The sequence below is a fragment of the Mustela lutreola genome, chromosome 3 (assembly GCF_030435805.1).
Source record: "Mustela lutreola isolate mMusLut2 chromosome 3, mMusLut2.pri, whole genome shotgun sequence".
Classification (NCBI taxonomy): Eukaryota; Metazoa; Chordata; class Mammalia; order Carnivora; family Mustelidae; genus Mustela; species Mustela lutreola.
The window spans coordinates 134,628,706-134,654,914 of NC_081292.1; the positions used below are offsets into that span (position 1 = coordinate 134,628,706).

Below are 26,209 nucleotides of genomic sequence, written 5' to 3' on the forward strand. Positions count from 1 at the left end.
AATTCTCCAAAGAATACACAGAATAATTCCTGGCCTTGTAGCTTTCATCCATGTTTGTTTTTCTTATTTAACTCAAGGTCCAGGTTCTTGAAAAACCATGAAGCGAGTAATTCATAAAGTCCCTGTTTCATTGATCCTCTTTTGTCTGGGATGTGAGAATGAGGTAAAGGTGTGTAATTACAGTAACTGTCACCACAATAGGATATTCTATATATATAAATATATATATATATAATTCAAATATTCAGGGAAATATATATCTTGATGTTTCTATATACTATACTATACTAGAGAAGTATACATATAAATACATACTATGTACTATAGATGTATATGCACTATAAATGTGTATATATAAATGTGTATATATAGATGTACTAAATATGTATATATATATATAATATACACAGAAGTATATATATTTTTTAAATTTTCCCCTCATACTATTGCAAATAGGCTCCTAGTGCTCTAGAGAAAGGAGTAACATATTCCAGAGAGGTCAAAGACCTAAGTGCCCTTGGTTTGAAGAGCACTGGGTAAAAGAGGTGTAAATTTGTTAAGGGATAAGATAGGCACGAAAGGGGAAAGTGACTGAGGCTTTTCTCTCTGAAATCAACCTTATTAATGCTTTGCTGATAGATTTAACTGTTTACGACTGAGGCACGGTGGTAAGAAAAGGTCTCTAAGTGCTTCAAACTCTTGGAGGAAAAGAGAAATTGCCTGTGATCTGGTTGATACCAAGACTTCAGAATTTTGGAGGATCACTGGCTATATGGTATTTGTTGGAAGTTCTTGGGGAACAAGACTAGGGATGTGAACGTAAAATGCAGAGCAGTAATTCTGGGCGCCTGCTTGGAGGACCAGTATTGCTTGTTCAGGGAGCTTAGCCACAAAGCGCGGCACCGTAGTGCCAGAGAAGCGTGCCATCAATGAGAGAAGCAGCGGCACCCAAGCAGCTTGCTGGGACAAGAGGATCTCTCATGTGGTAACATTTAGAAGAGAGAAGTGGACTTTTTCGATCTCAGATACCAAGGAACTTATCATTTTGATCAGGAGCAAGAAGAAGTCTGAAAATCAATGGAATTTTGAGTGGTATGTCTGTATATACCCTAATATTTAGGCCTTACTTCCATGAAATGGATCATACCGTTTACATTTTTTTAAAAATTTATTTCCTTGAGAGAGAGAGAACATACATGTTGGGGTGGGGGCACAGAGAGGAGGAGAAGCAGGAGAAGCAGCCTCCCCACTGAGCAGGGAGCCTGGACATGGGGCTTGGACATTCAGCTTGGAACCAGGACCCTGAAATCATGACGTGAGCCAAAGGCAGAAGCTTAACCGATAAGCCACCTGGGTGCCCCTACACCATTTATATTTTTAAAAAATGAAATATAGTATCATGCTACGGTATTTGATACTTACCAGATCTAAAATCTTAATGAAGTAAAGGCCGGCGGGGAGTGTGATGTGCAGAGCTGTTTCATACGCATCATCTCCAGCATTAAACAAGGACACATTCAACATTACTGTCTTCATACTTCCAACAGCAAGATAGGTCTTATTTTCATGTGGTCTAAAAATTAAGTAATATTTAATACTGCTTAGTAACAAGTAAGTAATGTTTGGGAAATAAATATCCCATCCCCTCATTTATACTGATCATAAAATACTAATTTGGGAGAAAAAAAAACATGGGGGAGGTGAGCCCATATAAGTAGACACCAGTTCATGTGAGAACTCAATTCTTCATGTTTCAGATAAATTCAATCAGCTATTACCCAGGAAGTTTGTTATTTTTTAATTAGCCCTAATTAAGCTACACTCCTTTCTGTTTCACTTCTAGAGCTTTAACATATTTTCCCTCAGTATTGCACAGTATTTTTCTAAAAGCAAAGCTTTGTTTCTTTTCTTTACTTTGGAAAAGACCTTGACCGAGCTGCTGCTTAAACCGAAGGGGGGAATGGCGAGACCGGGGGAAAAGGAGACTGCCGAGGGAACCACCACCCAAACAGAGGCGGTTTGGGTTTGGGGGGAATGAGCACAGCCCCGGGAGGGACGGCTCTCCAGCAAGTGGACAGCACTACAGTCTGCTGCAACAGAATTCATTTCTCAAGGCAGGCTGGTCCCCTCTACCGATAACTAGACCACATTTAAAATAGAACTGCAGCCATGCTTTGCCATCCTGTGACCTGGAAAGAAAGAGCAGACTGCTGCAAATCCAGACCTACGAGTAAGGATTTCCAGTTCTGGCTCTGGCCCCAGGCCTCCAAGGTGGGAAGAGGTGCTTCAGCATCTTGAAGTCTCAGCTGCCATCCGCAGAAGTAGTAATTACTATGCTGAAAATTTGGCTCATGCACATCCCATGAAATCCTCAGAATAACACGTTTATATATAAAGAACCTGAGGTTTAAGGCCCTTCTTCAAAGCACCACAGCCAAAATCTTCTAAAGTCTCCAGGAAGATGCCTGCACAGCCCATTCTCTTTACCAATGAGAGAATTAGAAGAGCCCAAAGAAAACTTTTACACAATGGTTCTATAGAAGAATTTAAAATTTAGAAAAATTGGTTCAGCCAGTGAAGGATGTGACCCAGAGGAAAGTGTCAGGTGAGGCTAATCCCGGCAATAAGAAAGGTAACCTCTCTCCTGGGTCTTGAGAAGCTTTCCTCAACCTTACACTGTACCATTCTGATCAACAATGTATAGAAGATCAGTGTCCGAATAAACTACAGAAATGCTAAACACAGAATCCGTATTCAAGGGTTATTTGTGAACTGATTTAAAACAAAGTGTGTCTGAGAACAGGGTTCAAGAACAGGTTTCCAAATTTATGCTTGTAGCCATTATTTGAAGACACATGAATGACTGACTATAACTGAAACACCCTACATAATTATTAGGTTCATCATTCCTGGATACAACAGCAGTTTAAGAGATCCCGACCTTTGGAGAGCTTGTCAAAGACAGATGTATAGACAAATAGACAAATATAAACAAATATTACCAATCCACGGGAAAGAGTTGTGAATGAGGAGCCCTGGGAACTCAAGGCAGGGAACCACTTTTGCCTGAAGGTAGCGGGGCATGTTGCTTTTTGCTTTTCTACCATTCTGGTTATTTAGGTTTATTTAATTTTAGGACTATTTAATTTCTTTTTTAATATAAAAGTAGGAAAACTTCATGACTGAACATGACTTAACATGAATTATACCCTTAATTGATTTCTCAAGCCCTCCTTCTCCAGTCCAATTTTCACACTGCCAGAGAGGATCACTTTCCAGAAAGCAAACTTGACAATGTCATGTGCCTGCTTAACGTGCTCCAGTGCCTTCAAGACGAAGGCTAACTTACGAGCACAGCACAGGAGGCCTCACTTTGCACTGCACAACTCATTCCTTTGCTTTAGACATACTCACCTGCAAATAGGTATCCAAACATCTGTGTCTGTGTCTTAATTCAAGCTACCTCTCCTTCACATTTTCCCTTCTTTGTGTCTCTGGCTGATTTGTTCTTGTTCAAAACTCAACGAAGTGTTAATAGTTACGGGAAGTCGGGCGCCTGGGTGGCTCAGTGGGTTAAGCCGCTGCCTTCGGCTCAGGTCATGATCTCAGGGTCCTGGGATCGAGTCCCGCATCGGGCTCTCTGCTCGGCAGGGAGCCTGTTTCCTCCTCCTCTCTCTCTCTGCCTGCCTTTCTACCTACTTGTGATCTCTCTCTGTCAAATAAATAAATAAAATCTTTAAAAAAAAAATAGTTATGGGAAGTTCTTCTCGTTGATACTCTTTGCTAACCCCTATAGCTCAGCACTGCATTCCGCCCCCCCCCCCCCATAGCTCAGCACTGCATTCCCCCTAACAAAAGTAGCTTCTCCCTCTCCCAGTACACTGGGCACACCTTTAAGGCAGTATTTTCACAGAGTCTGCTTTTATTATCACTAGAGTGAGTACTGGAAAGTAGATGCTAGATCATGATTATCACTGTTTTTTCAGAGCCTACAAACACAGTGCTCAAAAAATATATGTGGCACGTCACTGTATCAAACATTAAAGACGGTGGGATAACACTAAAGAAAAACATCAGAAAACCTGAAGAAATTATTGGATAAAAGATTGTAAAAGAAAGTTCATCAACTCATTATAAATTCTACCAAATGATATCCATGTTTGTCTGTCCCATGACAGTATACAAATTCCAAATGTTTCGTTAAATAAACATCTACCACTACTACATTCATATGATCTATTCCCTATCACACAACATAACATTTTAGTAGCAATACAGCTATTGAACTAACCAATAAATTAATGGCAATATCAATACTGGAAATAGATTTTTTTTTTCCCCCCAAGATTTGAGACAGACAGCATGTGCATGAGCCAGGGGAGAAGCAGAGGGAGAGAGGGAGAGCACGAGAGAGAAGCAGACTCCCCATGGAGCACAGAGCCCAATGTGGGGCTCCACTAGGGTCTCAATCCCAGGACCCTGAGATCATGACCTGAGCTGAAGTTGGATGCTTAACTGACTGAGCCACCCAGGAGCCCCTGGAAAGAATCTAGTTTCTGAGAAGTAATTATTTTCATGAACTTCCGAATATGCAAACAAATTAGAGCTGCTTCTCCCCATTCTTCTCCTTCTAATGGTAGAGATCAAAGAAGCTGCACAGTTCAGTTATACCTAAAAATTCTTCCCCTCTTACCCTGATTTTTCTTTCCATTTTACACTTATCAAGATAGCACATATAGAAAAACACACATATCCTAAAATTCAGTTCGGGGAATTTTTACAAACTGAATACACTAATGAAAGCAACACCCAAATCAAGAAAATGTATCACTAGCACGAGAGAGAAATGCCTTTACGCCCCCTCCCTTCCTCTACCCATCATCTTCCTTTTTTATTTTACTATAGACTGGCTTTGCCCAGTTTTTCTATTTCTTATAAGTGGAATCACAGAGTATTTAATTTTTACCTATCAGGCTTTCTGTACTTAAAATTTTGTTTAGAACATTAAACTCTACAGATGCATGGAGTTGTGAGTGGTTTATCCTCATTGGCATATATGTATCCATTTATAAATATAGCACATTTTCTTTATCCAATAATCATTGGGAATTTTGACAATTCTAATTCGGAGCTATTACAGTCTTTCGGGGAACATATAGATGTATTTCTGTTGGGTTAGTCTATCTGTCTTAGAAGGAGACCTCTACAGTTTGTGAACCCAGGATTAACTCCTAAGCATGTCTAAATCTGGCAAATTTTGGCACCCAGCTTAAATTATACCAACAATTTATATATAAATAACAAAATAAACTCTAAGGCACTCTAGTATACCAAAAAAAAAAACATACTACAGAATGGTCATGTAAAAAGCAAATGTACATAGACAAGGGTCTCAAAATCTGCTGTCTAAAGGCCAAATTTGGGCCCCTTCCTGGTTTTGTCCTTGGGGTTTATTGGAACACAGCCATGCTTGTTCATCTGGGGCGACTTCAGCACTGTGATGGCAGAGGTGAGAGGCGGAGACAGACCTCTGTGCCTAGAATATTTACTCTGTCCCTTCATGGAAAGAGTTTGCTGGCTCTGGCATAGAACTACCTAAGTATCATTAGTTGCAAAATAAGCACAAAAAGGGACATCACTGTATTTTAAATCTGATCATTCTGACATGGATAGAGGCTTTGTTATTTGGGATGGCATCAGATGCAGCATCAGAGAAACCACGCCCCCCCAGCCCCACCCGGTCCTCAGAATCCCTGGGTTGGCACTGGGGACATCGAGGAGGAAGGAACAAAGACCAAGTGGGTGCACAGCATCTCTAGCTTCTGATCCCTGGGTGTGAAACGTTAGGTCTTTTCTGGAAGGATGTGTAATAACTAACACAACAGTAATCCTACACCAAAGCTACCCTTTCCGGGTGGAGGAAGCAGACTCAGCGACCTCACACTCTTCCTCCCACCGTTTCAGGGAATGCCTGTGATTTCCTCAGGCTCCTGTCCTAAACCTTTGTGTTCCACAAGTACGCATCTGCTTGGCGGCACAGAGGGCAGAGAGAAGATAAATGTGTGAGGACCCGGGCGTCCTACATTCCCCCCACTGCTCTGCAATCATGTTACAACTGAGGGAACCTAAGAGGTTCTAAAAGTAAACTTCAGCTTGACATTAAAGTTTAATTAAGACTTGTGGAAGAGCTGCCTAGAAATAGACATTTATAAAATATTCTGGCTTGTAACCAAAGCATTAGTCACTGAGCACCTTTGGGAAAGAAGTTGGCACTTAGACAAGCAACAGAAGGTGAGAGCACTGCATAAACAGCTAGGTTCCAAGACAACAGCAAATTAAGGAGAAACACTGTGTTCACATTTCAGCAGCCAGACTCCCGGTTCATTTTCCATTTTTAAGCTATTTTACCATATTACCACAATGACGATATACATCTTACTGTATCTGGATTCATTAACAGGGTGCCCTCAGAAAGATACCCACCAGCTTTTTATGGGAGACAGAAGAAAGGTCCAGGTGCACATCTGGAAGTGTGACAAGGCTGAACGGAGCTTTCCCCGGGAATCGTGGTTCATTCTTCATTAAAACATGCATAATGCACGCTTGAAATTTACAAAGCAGCCCAGAATCCACATAATTTAAACAAATCAAGGTACTGTGTACATAGAGAATCATAACTTAATAAGTGAAAAAGGAAGAATAGAAAAATGATGGATTTCGGCAGCAGGCTCTATGTTTTCCCTAAGTGAACAATATCGTTTTATTTTGCAAGAAATTCTCCCCATGTCTTAGGATAATGAATGCTTTGATAAGATGAATTAGGGCTTCATGGCTAACATGTTTTTAATCAAAATGCTAGAATGAAATATAATGCAAATGGAGATGTTACCTGTGTTGAGGTCCAGGAGTCATTTATTTGACAAAAAACAAGCCTGCAGCAAGTGGCCTACAAGCCTACATGTGAAATGGTGCCTTTTTGCTACTGACTTCAGAGAAAAAGAAAATACTGGAAAATTCTCATTAACTAAGATATGTCAGTTAACTAACATTTAAGGAGTCTGCCTTTGAATAAAGGCGGACTCCTGGAGGTCCCAAGGAGTAGAGCAGGAGGCAGAAGGCAGTACTCCCTTGCTGTTGCAGAAGAGAGGCCCCTCGTTCAGCTTCAGGGAATGAATTACGATTGCTCTACAATAATTCGTGGATGAGCTTGCGACAAGGTCCTGTAAATCAGAGTAAGAGGTCTGCTAAGGGGATTCCCTTCCTCGAAGGCAGCCTCGAGGGGACACAGAATTTTGCTTTTACCCCTTTTCTTTGGTTGGCAGCCTTGATGCTGCTACAGTCTTGGGGGGACAGTAAGGGAAAGGCCAAGAAAACGGGGAGGATAACCATGCATGCCCAGATTTTGGTAGCTGCCTATTAAGCCTACAGCCACCTCCTGCTTATTATGCAAAAACAATTAAGCGCCTTTATTATTTAAGCTACAATTCACCAAGTATTGTCAACTGCAGTTACAAGCGGTCCTAACCCAATGAACGCACTTGCTCAGGAAAAGCCTTCATGGCTTACCCAGGATGCATGACTGCGGTAGAGAAGGGAAGCAGTGTCCTCTAGATCAGTCATGAATATGAAAGACTTGATTTTAAACTGTCGACCTGAGGGCTAATACCTGCTACTGTATTTGTAATCTGGATAAAAATCATATTTGCTCATCTTCGTTTTGTCAGGCAAACTCATACGATCGGGGCTGACGGTCCCGAGAATTTAGACCTCTGGTTAGAAGCCTCAAGTTAATGAGCACGTGAGACAGGGTGCGCCTGCGCTGCCTGGCTTGCTGTGGGCACTCTGTTCGCAGAAACTCCTGCTCTTTGCTGTGGAAATGCACTGACCCACAGCGGGTCTGCGCTCGGAGGCACCTCAATGCCCTCTGTGCCAGAGGGGTTATGGTGGGGAGAATGGGCCGCAAGCATGCTTACTATTCCTGAGCAGGGAGAGAGGACCTCTGTGGGGGAGAGGCACAGTTTGGTCTGATAGGTGACAATTTATCCCAAGACACAGCACTTTGTTGCAACCCTTCACTGGGGGCCTAAGGACTGATGAAAAGAGATTTCACGTGTAAACTCTGCAAGTCAGTATCATTTACCTAACGGAGATGGCCTGTAACTTTCCTAGTTGATGCAGAAGATGGGGGACTTAGACCTCTTACTGGCATCCATGCCACTTCAAACCTCATGCAATGGCCAACTGCCAACCCAGTCCATCAGCGGCTTTCTTGGGACAGAAAGAAACCTTCAACTCCAGAGAAACCACCGGTCCACATGCAGAAAATGCCAAAGATTCAGTGGCAGTATTTCACGTTATGGCCAAATTTTTTTTTTTTTTTTAAATCATGGTCTACCCATATCCCAGTAACAGTGTTACCAGGAATAACTTCCACGAACCTTCATGTATTTCAAGCTTTGTGCTATGCACTTGGTTTGCAGTATTGCATTTTTACCTTTGAAGCAACCTTATAGAGTAGGAATGATTTTATCTTCTGATCAAGGAGGAAAGAGGTTTACAGAGGGGAAAAGGCTTCTTTAAAAAGGCCATTCAGCTAGTAAATGGTAGATAAACTTTAACCAGATTAGCTTGACTAGATCTGAAACTCTTCACCACCACCGCTTTGCTTCCCAGATTTTAGTTTGATAAAAACCACTCATACCCCTTTTGATACTTATTTCTGGCCTGGTGCCCCATAGATTCTGATTCAGATGTTCTGGGGCCTAGAAAATTGCATTTCTATTAAGCATTCCAGGTGATTCTCATGAAGGTGACTCAAAGCCCACACCTTCAGAGATGCTGCCTTTCCCACCACTGGCTGCCATTTAAAATCGTAATGGATTTGACAAACGTCAAGAAATATGATCACTTCAAAGTTTAAAAAAAAAAGTAGATAACAGATTTTCTTATTGTGAGAAAATATGTACTGAAGACAAATAAATTATTTCATATCTTATTAAGACGTATTTTCATTCTTCAGGAAAGAACTTAAGTGTTATTAGTAAAATTGTTATATAAACGTCACTGTCCCATTTCTTCATAGGCCAATGTGGTTGCAGAGAAAGATGACAAAGTGGACAGTGGGAGTATCTGGTTTAAGAAAATGAAAACACTACTTATTTATAGCTTAGATAAGCTTTCACCCACGCAGCTCTTCTTATCAGAGGCCCATGACAGCAAAAACACCAAGAAAACTAAGCATCTGAGGAAGAAAATAAATACATGAATGGGGAGGCTGTAAATTATTCGTCTAATAACTCAACAAAGGCCCCACATTACATGCTGGGATACAAAGTAGTTAGTAGTCATTGTTTTTGGACTCTCTGAGCAGCCAATCTGGATAATTTAAGTATAAAGTCCAATTATAAATCAAATAGGTTAGGGCTTCTTGGCCCTCAACTGTGGATGCTCAAGGCTATATTGGCATTGCCTAAGTGAAAAGAATTAATTTATTCTCTGCCATATGTGATCCCACCCCAGCAGGGTACTCAACACTGTTTGTCAACCTTTTTACTCATTCCTATCCCATTTATCTTAACAGCTATTTTGAATCTTTTCCCATTCTCTTCAAGTTCCCAAGTCCAACCTCAAAGCCCTCACTTTCCATATATTAACTTACTTTTTATCCCGGCCATCCCTGATTTCTCTGTATTTCCCTTCCTGCCACTTTGAGATTTCTTAATTTTTGTCAAGCACCTTTTTCTTCGCTCAAGATAAAGACAATCTTAACTTCCCTCTAAAGCTAACTCCTCCACCAGAGTCTGATCCCATTTTATGCTATTTTTTAAGGACCTTGTTCTATTCTCAGCAAACAACCATTAATCACCTATAGCACTCCAGGCTCTCTATTAGGCACTGGGAACACTCAGATGAAAAGACAGAAACCTATATTGATGCAGCTCACAGGACAGTGTGGAGACAGACAGTAAGAGTGGTGAGCGTAAATGCAAAAGGACCAGTGTCACAGGACTTGTGTTCCTGTACTTGGAGACAAAGAAAAACAGCTGAGATTTATAAGATAAATGAGAGTTAATCAGATAGATAAGTAGGAGGAAGAAAAAAGATACAGAGGCTTGAGAATGCGTGGTCAAACAAGTATTCTGCCATTCATGAAAAAAAGTCCCGTGGCGTGGTTGAGATTTTAAGATTTAATGAGCCCTTGGAGCCCTGTTATCAGAATATATGTTAGAAAGTTCACACTTGGAGTGCCTGGGTGGCTCAGAGGGTTAAGCCTCTGCCTTCTGCTCAGGTCATGATCCCAGGGTCCTGGGATCAAGCCCCACATCAGCTCTCTGCTCGGCAGGGAGCCTGCTTCCTTCCCCCTCTCTGCCTGCCTCTCTGCCTACTTGTGATCTCTGTCTGTCATATAAATAAAAATCTTTAACAAAAAAAAAAAAAAGAAAAAGAAAGAAAGAAAGTAAGCTCACATTCTGGAAATACCACAGATGAGGATTTAGAATATTATAAAATCAGAGGTCAGAAGCCCAAAGAGTGGGAAAGGTTGGGGACCCAGGAAGGATATTGAGTATCTGGTTTGGAGCAAGAGTGGTAGAGAGAGAGGGGGGGGGGGGTGAGAGAGGGGGCGGGGTGGGGAGAGAAGCATGATATATAAAATATACCTGTAGGTGATAGTATTACAGAACTTAGTAATTTACTGTACCTCAGGAATAAGAAAGAGAAAAATGCAGGTTGAGCTCCAGGTTGTTGGCTTTGGAAACTAATGGTTGTGTCACCGGTGGATAGTGACTGGGCACCCAAGAGGACAGGACAGTTGCATATGTGGGTGTGAAACTCCGATATTGATCTGAGCATCAGCAGTGTAGACAGGCCAGGCGAGGTCACAGCTGTGGGCACGATTACTCGGGGAAAACAGGGGGGTGTGAGAAAGGGGTGGGTGGACAGGTTAGGAAGCCAAGAGAGCCAACATCAAAGATCCTCAAGTGACAAGTGAGAAAGAGCTAGAGAAGTTGGAGGGGAACCTGAGTTTGATGGCAACGTGGAACTTAAAGCAAAAGATGTGCAAAAGGTGAAGGGAGCAGCTGCCGGTGCTTCAGAGGGGAGAGAGAGAGTCCTGACAGAGTCCGAAAAGTGCTCCAGGCTTGAAGTCCATTTCCCTCTTCAATTTAGTTTTTACTCTGCCTTTGACCCTCACATGTGTTTGTGTCGTCCCATGATTCGATAAATAACGAATTTCATCACCACCTAGAAATTTTTCAGTTGAACCTACTCGTTCCCAGTATATGCTTTTTCCCTTTGAACTCAGACTCTCCCTTGGCTACTCCTGCAGTGAAATTTCCATCTTAAAAGTTGCCAGGAACATCCTTTTCTCACCCACCAGTCACATTTTTAATGCTAGTTCCCATGACCTTGCCCCAGGCATTGTGCAATCTGAGCTCTCTCTAAAATTTTACAATATGAAGTCCCTTTTTCTGTATTTTCCACTGGCTCTTTCACTATGGATTTGCTTGTCTTAGTTCTCTGGGGATACCTTTACAGTTTCCCCCGGGGACTCCCTATTCTTGTGAAGACTGTTAAATAAAACTGTCCCCTCCCCAACTTGATCCCTCATTCTTTCCTCTGGGAAATTCACATTTCCACACATTCCCTACCCCAGGCCCCCCTTCATGCTCACAGATCGCTAATGTGTAGGCGACTTCCAAACAATCCTGAACTAGATTTTCAAGTGGAAAGCTGCAGGTAGAAATCCCACCAAATTTAACATGTCCCAATTTAAGCTTGTTTCCTTTTATCTCCACCTCCCCGCAAATAATTTCCCATTTTCCTGTCCTGTCACTGATGTCTCTGTCCCCTCTTACTTTCTGTACGCAATCAGCCCTCAACCTCACGATGGATTCTCTCTCTGGTCCTCATTTTCACATCTTCCCTCTAGCATGCAGACCAATTTCAAAACAGGGTAGTTAGACATGATACATTTGATAAAATTGCAGTTGGTTTATTTCCCATGATAAAATAGTAACAGCAGCCAACATTCAACTAATTTTGACTGTATGCTAGGTACGTACTATTCTTTGCATGATACCTGGATTATCTTTTTACTATTCCCTCTTCTATGAATTTAGACAAGCAAAGTGGTTTATTCCCTTTCAAATGTTCTCATATACATTTAGGGATTTCTTTTGTACATCATTCTGACTTATGTTACCAGTTTTTGGATGATAAAAACCCTAAGGATTATATGTTAGTGAACACTAGCTCATTTTGCCACCAAAACTCTATTAATAGGCACTTACACCTGTCTAAAACATAGTAACAATCATGATAGCTCAAGGCACAACTAAATCCTGAAATATCTTCTGAGCGGTCCGTGAAAGATTAAAATATGCTTTATAAAATCTTGGTGCTCACATATTCTCACTGTTCAAAAACTGGTCACCTCTGAGTATTTATGTTCTGTGGGTGACAAATAGATTACTTATTCCTTATTACAAATAGATTACTCTTTCAGGAAAGTGTTGTTTTTTTGTTTGTTTGTTTTTTTCCCCCCGCAATTCTTTGAATGCTGCTAATCCCTAAGGAATAGTTCTTAGTCCTTTTCTCTTTAGAACCTACAAGCACACACCCATTGCCCATCTTGATTAGTAACAGTAAATTATACTTACTTTAAAAATCCAAATCTCGCAGAAACCTGTAAATCAGCTGAACAATTTTCATGGGCACAAAATCTTGCAAAGTTTATCTGGAAATAAAACATAACAGTATTTTTTATGGTAATTCAACAATTTGGGATACCTCTATTCTTAAGCATAAGACATCTATGACTTATTTTGCCACTTTTGAATTAGTCACAGGTTCAAATGACAACTGTAGGGCTAAAGGAACTGATTCTTCCAACAGGTAAACTGAAAGCCTAAATTTGTTTAATGGAAAACATTATTGCTTCTTTTATAAATTGTTATGGGAAAAAATGAGTTTAATAAAACAGATAAAGTTTTAGAGGTAAGTGTTTAAAATCTGTGCTGCCAAGATGTTCACTGCTGAGTTCCTTTCAATTTTTTGGTGCTACAGTTTGATACCACGTATTACAAATAAACATGGCCCTTACTTTTCACAGATGGTAGGACAATGGGCTTATATTTATTGAAAACAGCAAAATATAGAAATTTAGAAATTTTACTCTGAGGACACATTGAACATAGTAATAGTTGACACTCGGGGTTCTAGAATCTACTTAACTCAGAGCATTTTAATAGGACCCAGAGATACTCAAAGGTACACAGGAAAACCTGAGGTATAAAGAAAAGAGTGGAGAGAGAGAAAAAGGAAGCTGAGAGGAACAGGTGAAAAGGGAGAGATGCTAAGAGAAATCTAGAAAGTCAGAGGAGGAGCTAGGTTCATTAAATGGAAAATGACTAGCATGTTGTCAAATAGTGCGTCCGGTCACAGACTACCTCAACCTGGTGAAGCAGAAGGGAAGTGCAAATCTTTCTCTAAATGATTAGGTAAACATGATTTTTTCCCTATCACTCTTACTTATAAAGCATGGTGCTCTAAAAACCAAAAGGTAGAATTTTATTCTAATGTAACTACATGTTGCCAGGTTTGGGCTTATGTACTTACAACACTGTGGTTTTCATTATTAAACATAGTTAAGAATAGTGGATATTGACAACTAAAGTTCAACAGAAGGGTGAAAACACTGACTTCCGTAGATCTACCATAGATATATTCATAAGGGTATTGAAAAAACTTGCCTTGAGTTATTATGTTCACCTGATCTAGTGTTCTAGAGAATCATGAGTGTCAGCTCAAATTGCTTCAAGTGACTTAGTAGCAATTTGTCTAGACAGGATATGAACTAGCCCTTCAAGTGTCCCTTCTGCCTTCTACATTCCTTGTGCCATGAGCAAATACATTTTTTTTTTTTTAGATTTTATTTATTTGACAGAGAGAGAGAGATCACAAGTAGGCAGAGAGGTGGGCAGAGGCAGAGAGAGGGGGAAGCAGGAAGAGGGTGGGGGTGGGGTCGTCTGGATCCCAGGACCCTGGGATCATGACCTGAGCTAAAGGCAGAGACTTAACCCACTGAGCCACCCTGGCACCCCTAGCAAATGCTTTTAATGAATGTTTTTACCATGCCCTCAAACATCCTGTTGACTAGGTCTTTGTGTTGTTGGACAGGAAAGGTCCAAACAACTGGACTCCTGGGGGTAAACGCACTGCCAGTGAAATGGAGGTATTTTGGAATACATTAGAAAAGGCTGTGCACTGGTTAGAATGCCAGATCCATCTCAAAATGCAATGGATCCTGGGACATGGCTGCAAAGCCTGTAGTTGAATTTGAAAGAGAAATTGTTGTATAACAGAAATACTTATGTTTATAAATGAGTAAAAGCCAGCAAGGGAATTTGCCTACTGAGATATGAATGGATCTGGGTAGAGTGAATGAGAGGGAGACAAAATGAGAGAGAAGGAGTCAGAAAATGAAAAAGGGGAAGAGAAACCTCATGAATGTGACTCACTGTCATTATGAGCACTCCCTAGCAATTTATTTTCCTCATGGGCAAGGAATCAAGGAAAGAAGATTAACATCTCATGTATATGGGAAGCTATTGCTGGGACTAAATGCAGATTTTAAAATATTCAGTTCAATATCCTAAAGGAAATATAAAAAATAAAGAAAAATGGAAAACAAGACATACCATAAATCTTTTTATATTAAAACATTCATAAAAAATTTTAAAGAAATCAGAAAGATAACTCATTTCCCTGGAATTAGGCAATGTTTCAAAAAAATTACTTTAGTTACATGCACATCACGTTTTGAATAAAGGAAAATAGTCTTACTGTTTTTTCAATTATGTCTTTTTCTTTCTTCTGCTGGAGAATTGGCTGAAGTGGTGGGAACTCTTCTGCATTTCGTTTACTGATGACATGATGCCCAAGGCGGTAAGCAGCTTCAATCCGAACAGGGGTGAGGATGTCCCGCACATCTTTCTAAGGAAATTTAAAGCCTTAAGTTAGAAATAACAACAAGTATGTAAATGAAAATATACATAGAAAGTTCCTCCATCCCTGCATTAAAGTCAAACAACATGGAAAGGAAAGTATTTACCTTTTCCTCTAAATTATTAAAATACACTGAATGTGCATATTTTTTTCACATTACAAAAAGCATGTATGTTTATTAGATAAAAACACAAAAAGAGCATAAAATTAAACATATCCAGTCTGTGCTGTAGTTTTATATTTGGACATATGGTCTTTTAGATATTTTCTATGCATACTTTTTATCAATTGACATAAGCATTTTCCATTATGAACTCTTTGTAAATCACTTCAAAGTACTAATCAGCATTTTATTCTGTTTAACATTTCCCTGTAGTAAACTTGCAGAAATAGGGTATCTCAATTTATTCTAGTTTCTTTTATAGGTCTCAGTAACATTTTAATTCAATTTGATTCATTTAATTTTGTATTTATTATGAAATCTATTTTTCTATTATTTATGGAGCTTTCCCAATTATATTTTTAAGAAGGTTATAAATAATATGTGGGGAAGTTATTTGTTTTATAGATTTAATCTTTTATCCTAGTTACTTTACTGAATTTTATTAGTTGTTACAACTTTTCTAAGTTTATTGTGCTTTTACACTTCACAAAGAAAAATCTTGGATTATTTATCAATTACAGAGGAATTTTACCCATCTGGGATCCATTCTGATTTCCATTCTGCATGACATTCTTTGAAATTTAATATCTTATACTAATTTTTACATAGCATTTCTCATTCATAATCTTATGTATATGTGGTCAAAAAGCTTTTTTGAATGATTTTTTAAAAGACTTCGAGACAGAGATAGCAAGAGAGAGCACAAGTTGGGAGAAGAGGGAGAAGCAGGCTCCCTGCTGAGCACGCAGGGCTCCATCCCAGGACCCTGGGATCACAGCCAGAGCAGAAAGCAGCTGCTTAACCAACTGAGCCACCCAGGCACCCCTTTTTTGGATGATTTTTAAATTTATTTTATTCTGCCCCCAGAGAAACAGCTCTTGAGTTCATTACACTCATTGTTAATTCACATATTTTAATTTGAGTTTCCACGTGCAGGCATTATTTTTCTCTTTTAAAAATATCTTCCCATGTACTTAAAGATTATTTGATTATTCACCAGCCTCCTACTGCAGAATATACCACATAGTGTCAAAATTATTTAGTAACATACATATATACACAAACAGTAAAATAGCTGGCAGGAACTTTGAAAGCAGTTGTTCTCGAATCTCATGCCTTTGGGGGGGAAAAGTCAGTAATGCATAAAACATGGTACCTCTTAGCACTTAACCTGGCCCTCTCTAGACAGAAATGAGATTTTCAAAGTGTACTGAACAAAACAGACACCTTTCTTTTTCTCATTATCTAAGTAGGTGGGCAAGTAAGATTTTACTGATGAAGTAATCTATGAGGATTTATATCAGAATTCAGGAGACAAATTTCATGAAATAAGACATGTTGATGGCAAATCTATAAAACACATATCTTAAGCGCCACAAAAATTAAATGGAGAAATAATCTCCATTTAATTAACAATCAGTAGTTAACAATCAGTAAAGACTATCTACTTGGAGCTGCGCAATTTTTTCTTTTATTACTAGAATTATTACTATACTTTGATGTGTGAGCTTTACGTCACAGTTTGACCCTACCTTTCAAACACCCATTTCAATCTACAGGTTATTCTCATTTTATTTATGTATTTGTTTGCTTGTTTTTAAGTAATCTCTATGCCCAACGTGGGACTTGAACTTACAAACCCTGAAATCAAGAGTCGCATAGTCTACCAATTGAGACACCCAGGCACCCTGGGGTTCCTATTTTAAAAAGGAAATTCAACTAAGTTCCTTTTGACCATTTAAAGAGACTCAAGTGTTTGCACCAGGGCCAGACATATTACCTTAAACCATAACTGAGGTTTATGTTTATTCAATTCCTGAGTAGATCCATGATTTTGTCATTAACAGAACTCCTAGTAAGTAACATTAGTGGCCCAGGTTTTTATTACCTACAGACATTTCAAGATTGGAATATGGCTTAAACATTAGTGCCTAACAGCAAATAGAGAACAGATAGTTTGTAAAGCTCATCAACTAGTAATCCCTAACGGGTATGGGAAAAATGCCTGTAATACAGATGACAGCTGTGATGTAGCAGCTTGATAAAAATCAATGAAGTAAATTAATCATGATGATCTATGACATAAAAGACTACCTCTACTCTATCTTTATGTAAATAAAGATGTAATTTTTTCTTTTTACAATATTTATAACTATCAATATATGTATATAGTGGCTAAGAGCAAGTGGTTTGTAGGTACAGAGGTTCCAATCTCAAGTGCAACACTAACAACTTGGACAAATTACTTCATCTGTCTATGGCTTAGTTACCTCATCTGAAAAATGCAAAGAAAGACAATTTATGATACCTGTACCTACTGCTATGAGCATTCAGTGGCACGAGGTTTGCAAAATACTTAGCCTAACACTTGGCACTTAAGAGTTCGATAGATGTTAGATAGTGACTTATTATAAATATGCTGCTTCAAAATATAGCTACATCAGCCAATCAAGAAATTAATGAATTTCAGTTTCTAATAAGAAAAGCAGGTGAACAATTAGAGGGAATAAACAAAATAGAAAAGAAAATCAGACCATTGCCAGTCAATGTGTATTAAGTAGGAAATGAGTTAGACTTGTATTAGACTTGCATTAATTAGCTAGTACCTGGAAGATATGGAGCATGAATCAGAGCACACAAGATCTCTTAGTACTTTTCCATTTTTATACATGGAGATGATTTTATTAAAGTACTTGATAAGTGATCACCTCAACATGAAACTTGGACCGTATAGGAATGCTGCAAATCAAGGCCCAAATCCCAAGTTATCAACTTGTGAAAACGGAACAGCTTGAAGCCCTGAGTATTACAATAGCAAACTTGATTAAATTATTCCCTAGGTGTAGGAGCTAGACAGCCACTGATTGTCCCTCCACATGTCCACTGTTTTAATTCTTCTCAACAAGCTTGCTTTGACCAAATTGCATGTTATCTAATTCATACTAATTTTCCACAAGGTCTTCTCTACATCTGGTGTATATTACTTTCATTATCCTAATTAGCTATTAATTATGCTTTTCTCACAATATATAAAATGTACGTGCACTCTTGCAAGAACTGTATTTGACAGATATTCACACTTATTTAACTTTAACAGCTCCACCTAAGACAAAGGCTAGAATATCAAAAATGTCTTGAAATGACTAATTAAGTATTTGGGAGGGAAAAAGTAGATTTGCTTAAAATTCTTCATTTGGATGGGCATGTGCTATCTATATTAAAAATAATGAAGATTCCATGCCACATTTTTATGGACAATTACATAAAACAGGGCAACCCACAGGCGTGCAAATGAGCACCTGTCTGAAATTACACAAAGTCCACCTTTTTGTTTGACTTTTACAGAAATCCGTATTTATGGCCACTTGAGGACTGATCCATAGGCCCGTATCTTCCTACTGTGTGTATGCAATAAAAAACCCAAAGGGTGGAGCCAGAAATGTTTACAAAGTTTACTGAATGAGAAAGGACACTGAGGTATAGACATTGCAATGTATCTATGCATGGGTCTGCTGTGTGGAAGGAAGACTTTGGGGGATACAAAACTGAAAGTCTATACCTCTGTCACAATCCATAATAACCCAGAAATCCACACGCAGTGTGGGGGATGAGCATTCTGATGGATGTATACACAAGTACAGAAGAAGGAGGGCCACCAATCTACAGTCAAAAGAGGATGAGAAGGTCTTAGGAGAATTTTAAGCAAGGAATATAATCGGGTTTATGATTTTGAAATACCCCTCTGTTACAAATGTGGGAAATGGATTGGGGAGGGAGAAGGAAAGGCAGAGGCACAGACTGCAACTGAAGCCAGCACCACCACCTGTGACGATAACCGCTCTAGCTAGTCAGCTTGGTTTAGGGAGTGGAGAACGGTCTGGCATTACCAACACCTTGAGGAAAGACAGCACTCCCAAAGCAGGTGCTAGAACTGTAACACCAATACAACATTCTCAGCTTTTCCTTTATAGAATTCTTTAGACAGCACTGGGAACACATCATCTATAAATTTTAAAAATATTTATTGATTTCTACCTCATGTAATGAGTCATATTATCTCTAAGGAAGAATACAAACATGCAAATAGTAGTATTCTGTCTTCATAGATCTTGCAAACTAGCAAAGAATTAACATATGCTGGAATAATGGATACAATTCTTGACTACCATAACATCAGGATAGTTGCATAGGTCGGTTGTACTTAGATTTTCAGCAGAAATGTATGCATATATGGATCAGTTCATAGTCTAATGTGTAGACTGAGCTATGTACTTGTATAGCTGAACAATATAAACAAATAAATAAAATATAATTTACTAATCAAACATATATTCATTTCCTGGAAGTTATTTTTGAAAAAGTTGGGCTTTAGAAGTCACCTAAACACTTACATAACAAAATAAAATTTCTTGATTTCAGAAATCCAAATATCTAGAAATTTGAGAAATCAAGGGAAAGAATGAACTAATCTACTGTATATAGGCAGGTTGATTTCATAATTACACAACATGCTAAGGCCACTGAACTCACTGGGTCTCTGAATATCAATGCAGACAGGCATTCCTGGTCTGATGACTAAGCTATGTATTTCTAGCTTTTACTGGAAATGTTGCAAGCAGGGTGAGAATCTTGTTACTTTATTTGTTGTCCCACTTTACCACCCTTTCTTCTCTTCTCAAACATCAGTGAATATTTTGATGTGGAGATTCCATCAAGATCAACCAAAAAAATCTCTATAAAAACCTTCAGGGAAGTCTCAGTCCACCATAGCTACTCCAACATTCCTAAAAACCACTGCCAATTGTTAATTGAGTTTCCCTAAATCAAAGCAGCCTCAAAATTATCCCTTGTTCTAAGAACTTGTACTAAGAAATCACTAAGATCTAATCAAGTTGTATGTATGAATACAGCAAAGACAGAGATTCATTGTCACATAAGTATATGGACAAGAAAACATTTTCACAGTAGGAAAAGTGACATCTAATAGAAGAGCATTTCAACAGATAAAACACTATAAAGGTGTAAAAAACTTAACATTTCCACTGGAAGAAAACTATGAAAGGGAACAATTTCAAAGGTAGAGGTAATCAAATAAATAAAGGAAGTAGATTAATCACTTATGAAACCATTATGGAGGTTAAAACACAAAAGGCGTAAAAATCAATTTTATGTACAAAAATCAGTCAAGGAACTCACAAAAAAGGATGCAAATTATAACATTATATACATACAATGTGGAGGATGGGGTAAAAATGTAGTGCTTTTAGAATGGGTTTAAATTTAAATGACCAACAACTTAATAGAAATTGTTATATACTTAGGATGTGATATATGATTCTCATGGTAACTGCAAATCAAACACCTATAATAGATACACAAAAATCAAGAGACAAAAACCCAAGTGTAACACTAGAGAAGGCCATCAAAGCACAAGGGGAGAGATCAAGAGAAGAAAGGAGCAGAGAACCATAAAAACAACCATAAAACAAATAATAGATGGCAATAAATACATACCCAACAATAATTACTTTAATGTAAATGGACTAAATGCTTCAAAGGACAAAGGGTGACTGAATGGATTAAAATAACTAGACCCATCTATATGCTATATATAAGAGACTCACTTCAGACCTAAAGATACATGCAGACTGAAAAACAAAGGGGTAAAAAACATATACATACATGCAAGTGAAAAAAAAAGTTACAGTAGCAATTCTTCCATCAGACAAATTATAGACTTTAAAACAAAGATCGCAGCAAGAGACAAAGAAGGCACTATATAAAGTGAAAATCCAACAAGATGATAAAACAATTGTATCTATGCACCCAACAATGGAAGCATGAAAATACAAAAGGCAATTATTAACACATAAAAAGGGAGAAACAAAAGGCAATTATTAACACATAAAAAGGGAGAAACTAACGGGAATACAGCAATAGCAGGGGACTTTAACACCCCATGTATATCACTGGACAGATCATCCAAACACAATAACAAGGAAATAGTGGTTTCAATGACACATTAGACTAGATGGACCTAACAGATACATACAGAACATTCCATACAAAATCAGTAGAATATACATTGTTTACAAGTGCATATGGAACCTTTTCCAGGTGACATCACATGTTAGGTCACAAAACAAGTCTCAATAAATTTAATAAGCCTGAAATCATATGATGCATCTTCGTGGACCACAGGAATAAGAAACCAGGAATCAGTTACAAGAAAACTGTTAAAAATGCAAACACATGGAGGCTAAATAACATGGTACTAAATAACGAATGCGTAAACCAAGACATCAAAGAGGAAATAAAATACATGGAAACAAATGAAAATGAAAACACAATGGTCCAAAATATTTAGGATGCAGCAAAAGCAGTTCTAAGAGAGAAATTTTAGAGCAATACAGACATACCTCAAGAAACAAGAAAAAAACTCAAGCAAACACCTAAAGGAGCTAGAAGAACAAGAACAAACAAAAACCAACAGTAGTAGAAGGAAGGAAATAATAAAGATGAGAGCTCAAGCAATGAAATAAAGACTAAAAACCACAAAACAATAGAAAAGATAAGGAGCTGGTTCTTTGAAAAGGTCAACAAACCTGGTAAATCACTAGGCCAGACTCACCAAGAAAAAAATGAGAGAAGACCAAAATAAAATCAGAAATGAAAAAGGAGAAACCACTGATACCACAAAAATATAAAGGATTGTTAAGAGAATATTATGATAAAATTATATGCCAAGAAATCAAACATAGAAGAAAGGGACAAATTCCTAGAAACATGTAATATTCCAAGACTGAATCAGAAAGAAATAGAAAATTGGCACAGACTGATTACTAGCAGAGAAATTGAATCAGTAATCAAAGAACTCCAACCAAAAGTCCAGGACCAGGGGATTTCATGATGAATTTTACCCAGCATTTAAAAAAAGTTAATACCTATTCTTCTCAAACTATTCAAAAAAAAAAAATAATAGAAGAGGAAGTAAAACTTCCAAATTCATTCTATGAGGCCAGCATTAGCCTGATACCAAGACCAAAGAAAGACATTACAAAAACGAAAATCACTGGCCAGTTTCCCTGATTAACACAGATGCAAAAATCTTCAACAAAATATTAACAAACCAAATTCTGAGTAATACATTAAAAAAATCATTTACCAAAATGAAGTGGCAAATTATTATTGCAGAGATGCAATGGTGGTTCGATATTCACAAACCAACCAGTGTGGTAAATCGAATCAATAATTAAAGGATAAAAACTACATGATCATCTCAACAGATGCAGAAAAAAGGCTTCTGACAAAGTACAACATTCACTCATGATAAAAACTCCCAAAAAAGTAGATTTAAAGGGAACATACCTCAAGATTATAAATGCCATATAAAAAAAAAATCCGCAGCTAAAATTATACCCAATGGTGAAAACCTGTTAAGCTTTTCCTCTAAGAACAGGAACAAAACAAGGATGCCTACTCTCACCACCTTTACTCAACATAATATGAGAAGTCCTACCCAGCAATCAGACAAGGAAAAGAAATAAAAGGCATCCACATTGGTAAGGAAAAAGTAAAACTTCCACTATTTGCATATGAAATGATTCTATATATAGAACACTCTAAAGACTCTACAAAAAACTACTAGAATTGGGATCGAGCACTACATCGGGCTCCCTGCTCAGCCAGGAGCCTGCTTCTTCCTCTCTTTCTGCTGCTGCCCCTGCCTGTGCTCTCTTGCTCTCACTGTCAAATAAATAAAATCTTTTTTAAAACCCTCATAAAAGATAGATAGGGCTAGAATCAGAATCTTAATCTTGTGAGAGTGGCTAGAATAAAACAAATAAGAAATGACAAGTACGGGCAAGGATGTAGAGAAAAAGGAACCACGGTGTACTGTTGGTGGGGATGCAAACTGGTTCAGTCACTGTGGTAAACTGTGGAGGTTCCTTGAAAAGTTATAAATAGGATTACCCTATGATCCAGTAATTCCATTACTGGGTATCTACTCAAAGAAAATGAAAACACTAATTCAAAAAAATATATACCCCTACTACTGCAGCATTATTAACAATAGCCAAGACAGGAAAGCAACCCAAGTGTTCACTGATAGATGAAGATGTCATGTATACACACACACACACACACACACAGAGGAATATTACTAAGCCATAAAGAAGAACGAGATCCTGCCATTTGTAACAACATGGATGACCCCAGAGAGTATAATGTTAGAGAAAATAAGTCCAAGACAGACAAATGTCATACAATTTCACTCATTTATGGATTTTAAGAAAGAAAACAAAGAAAAAAGAGAAACAAAAAACCAGACTCAAGAGAATAGAGAGGGAAGCTGGGAGCATGGGTGCAACAGATAAAGGGGATAAGAGGACACTTATCTTCTGAGCACCGAGTAATACATGGAACTGTTGAATCACTATACGGTACACCTGAAACTAATTTAACTGTAGGTTAACTACTTGGGAGTTAAAATTTTAAAAAGAACACACTTATCGTGATGGGCACTAATGGATAAAATTCTTAATTGTTATATTCAACATCTAAAACTAATATAACACCGTCTGTTAACTGTACTTCAATAAATAAAACGCACCCTTCATTTCTTCCCCAACACTCCACAATTTCCTGTATGCTGCACTTTTTCCTTTTTCAATCACCTTTATCTTCTAAAACGCTGTAAAATTTACATTACCGTGTTTACCACATGGTTTGTCTTACTCCATTCTACTGTCAACTCAATGAGGGTAGTGATCTTTTTATATTCATCCACTGCTATACCCAAGTGTTTCAACAGAACCTGATGCAGCACTGGTACTCAAATACCTACAGAATTAATCATGTGGATGGAGACTTGGAGCTTCAGTGGTATGACCAATGGGAACAAGCGCACGAGGAAAGTGTGCCCAGCTGGCAGGCAGAGAGCCCTGAGATGTGGGGGCCATGGGCCTGGCTACGTAATCACCAACTCTACCTCATTTCACTGTAAAGGAAGCTGAAGCATAGTATTCCTTCACTCTCCTGATACTTGGCACGTTTTATGGAACAAAGGGGTAATCCAGGCATCCTGACCATTGCTCATCTTTTCTACGATCATTAAGAAGGCATAAAAGTATCAGTTTCTGTCCCATTCTTCTGGACTGGAGAAGTTTAACAGTGTTCATGTTTCTGAACAGCTTCAGCTACCACGCTGCTGTGGTGGAAAATGTACTCAGAGTATTCCCTTATCTTCCTACATCACAACTAGAGCTGTTTTCATTTTAATAATGGCCTCAATTACCTTAAAAAAAAAAAAAAAAAAAAAAAAAACTCTGTACCAATCCCAGAGGTAAATGCCTTTGTTTGGCATTTACGGTATGGTCAAAAAGTTAATGGCTGTGACCTGGGACCATGATACCAGGGTAACACTACAAGTATGTGTTGACAACACAGACCTCTGCTAACTTGTGCTTTGCACTGCAAGTCATTCTGATGAGAACATACAATTTTGTGGAATCCTTTCTTGTTAGAACAATGCCAAGAAACACAGGACTAAAGAAGTCAGGTCAATTTCCAGTTAGCAATACAAATTCAACACAATAGGTTTCTTTGTGAATGTCTAACGTTGGCCCTTTTACTGCCTTGAAAATGGTCTCAACGATAGTGTCCAAGATTGACTAACCTAAGTAAAATCACAACTAAGGGGATTTAAAAAAAAACAAAACAAAACCTTCTTTAATCCCTACTATATAAATAATGGTTACATTAGTAATATTATATACTTCTGGCTCTCAACCATGTAATAGATTTATTCTAATGCTATAATAAAAACTGTTAAGGGAAATGAGGAAACAACACAGGGATTATTACTCTTAGCATTTAATAGTGTTAGAATCTTGATACCTGTTTGCATTTGCTTGGAAAGAAGTATTTCAGGGAAAATTAAGTTCTAAGTTGAGGCTACCATTTGAAATACCAGAAAGGGCTCCCGGGGATAGTTTGGCTTTTTTGTGACAATAGATTTTCTGATGAAGTACACCATTCCCTAATAGAAAAGACCTGGCACTGCTTCATATGAGGGGGGAAAAAAAAACTGACCAAGGCAAGGAACAGGACGATCAGTTGGAAATGAGTGCTTTAATAAAAGGAACATGAAATTGGCTGTGCTTTGGCAGGACGTACCCCCAGACATCCTGAAAGCCATTGTCCTAGCCTGCAGATGATCCCCATCAGGCTGCAACTGCACAAGTTCCCACTGACATCATGGACAATGCTGGCACAGAGACAAAGACCGCATCCAAAAGCGGTCATGGTGGATTCTGCTTCCCTAGAGTCACATGAGAAACAAACCAACTTCCCGGCCTCCTCTCTCAGCACCCCCGCAAAACCCTACCAAGGTAACAGGCGTGAGGCTCAGCAGTGCCACTCAGCATGTACATTTCTCAGGAAGTGTATAAACAGGGATGTGGACACAGCAATTATGGGAAGGAAAAGGCCAATCTTTAAAAAGAGTGATGCAGGCAAGTGTGATAAATGTGAAATAAGGACGATGCAAAAAGTGGACTTGGAATGATCCAGGTCCCAGGACTGTCGAACATTTTAACTCTGGAACAACAAACACGTCAGCTAGTTCAGCCGGACGGGCGGGGATCACACTTGCTTACAACCACATTTTATAAAAGGATACTGATGCAATAGCATTTCTACTACACTGATAATACTGAAGTTTATTCATTCATAAAAAGGAATTTACATTACCCGCAGAAATGCTTGATGTGTTTTGCAGTTAGCTACTCTGCTTGACACTTTTATGCTGCCCGTGATCACATCAGACGTTCCATTAGAAGAAAAGTAGAATCTTGACGGAGAGTCTATCTTCCGGTTCACATCCAGACTCATGTTATAAAACAAAACTGCAAAATGTAGAGAGAATTGCAATCAATATAATCACCTAAAAGCACTATTTTTTTTTTGAACTGAAAATAGTAAAAATTATATCCAAACTGGAAATATCTTAAATTCTCTTCATTAAATGTCTTTTAA

At 38.4% G+C, this 26,209-nt stretch overlaps 2 protein-coding genes across 3 annotated transcripts in view; one reads left to right on the forward strand and one right to left on the reverse strand.

Moving 5' to 3' along the window:
• The window catches only part of CERKL (ceramide kinase like), a 138,769-nt gene extending 130,771 nt beyond the window's left edge, over positions 1-7,998 (forward strand). The window contains exon 13 of the mRNA XM_059166866.1: positions 6,461-7,998. Within this exon, the coding sequence (XP_059022849.1) occupies positions 6,461-6,536 (76 nt within the window). The 3' untranslated portion in view covers positions 6,537-7,998. The remainder of the gene's footprint in view (positions 1-6,460) is intronic.
• The window catches only part of ITGA4 (integrin subunit alpha 4), an 80,691-nt gene that overhangs the window by 14,553 nt on the left and 39,929 nt on the right, over positions 1-26,209 (reverse strand). The window contains exons 15-18 of one of the 2 annotated variants that reach the window (XM_059166862.1): positions 25,925-26,079; positions 14,845-14,994; positions 12,660-12,736; positions 1,423-1,573 (exon numbers count right to left, since the gene is read on the reverse strand). In XM_059166862.1, the coding sequence (XP_059022845.1) occupies positions 1,423-1,573; positions 12,660-12,736; positions 14,845-14,994; positions 25,925-26,079 (533 nt within the window). Of the gene's footprint in view, positions 1-1,422; positions 1,574-12,659; positions 12,737-14,844; positions 14,995-25,924; positions 26,080-26,209 lie in introns of those variants that run through there. The other variant, XM_059166863.1, reaches the window with a different exon arrangement.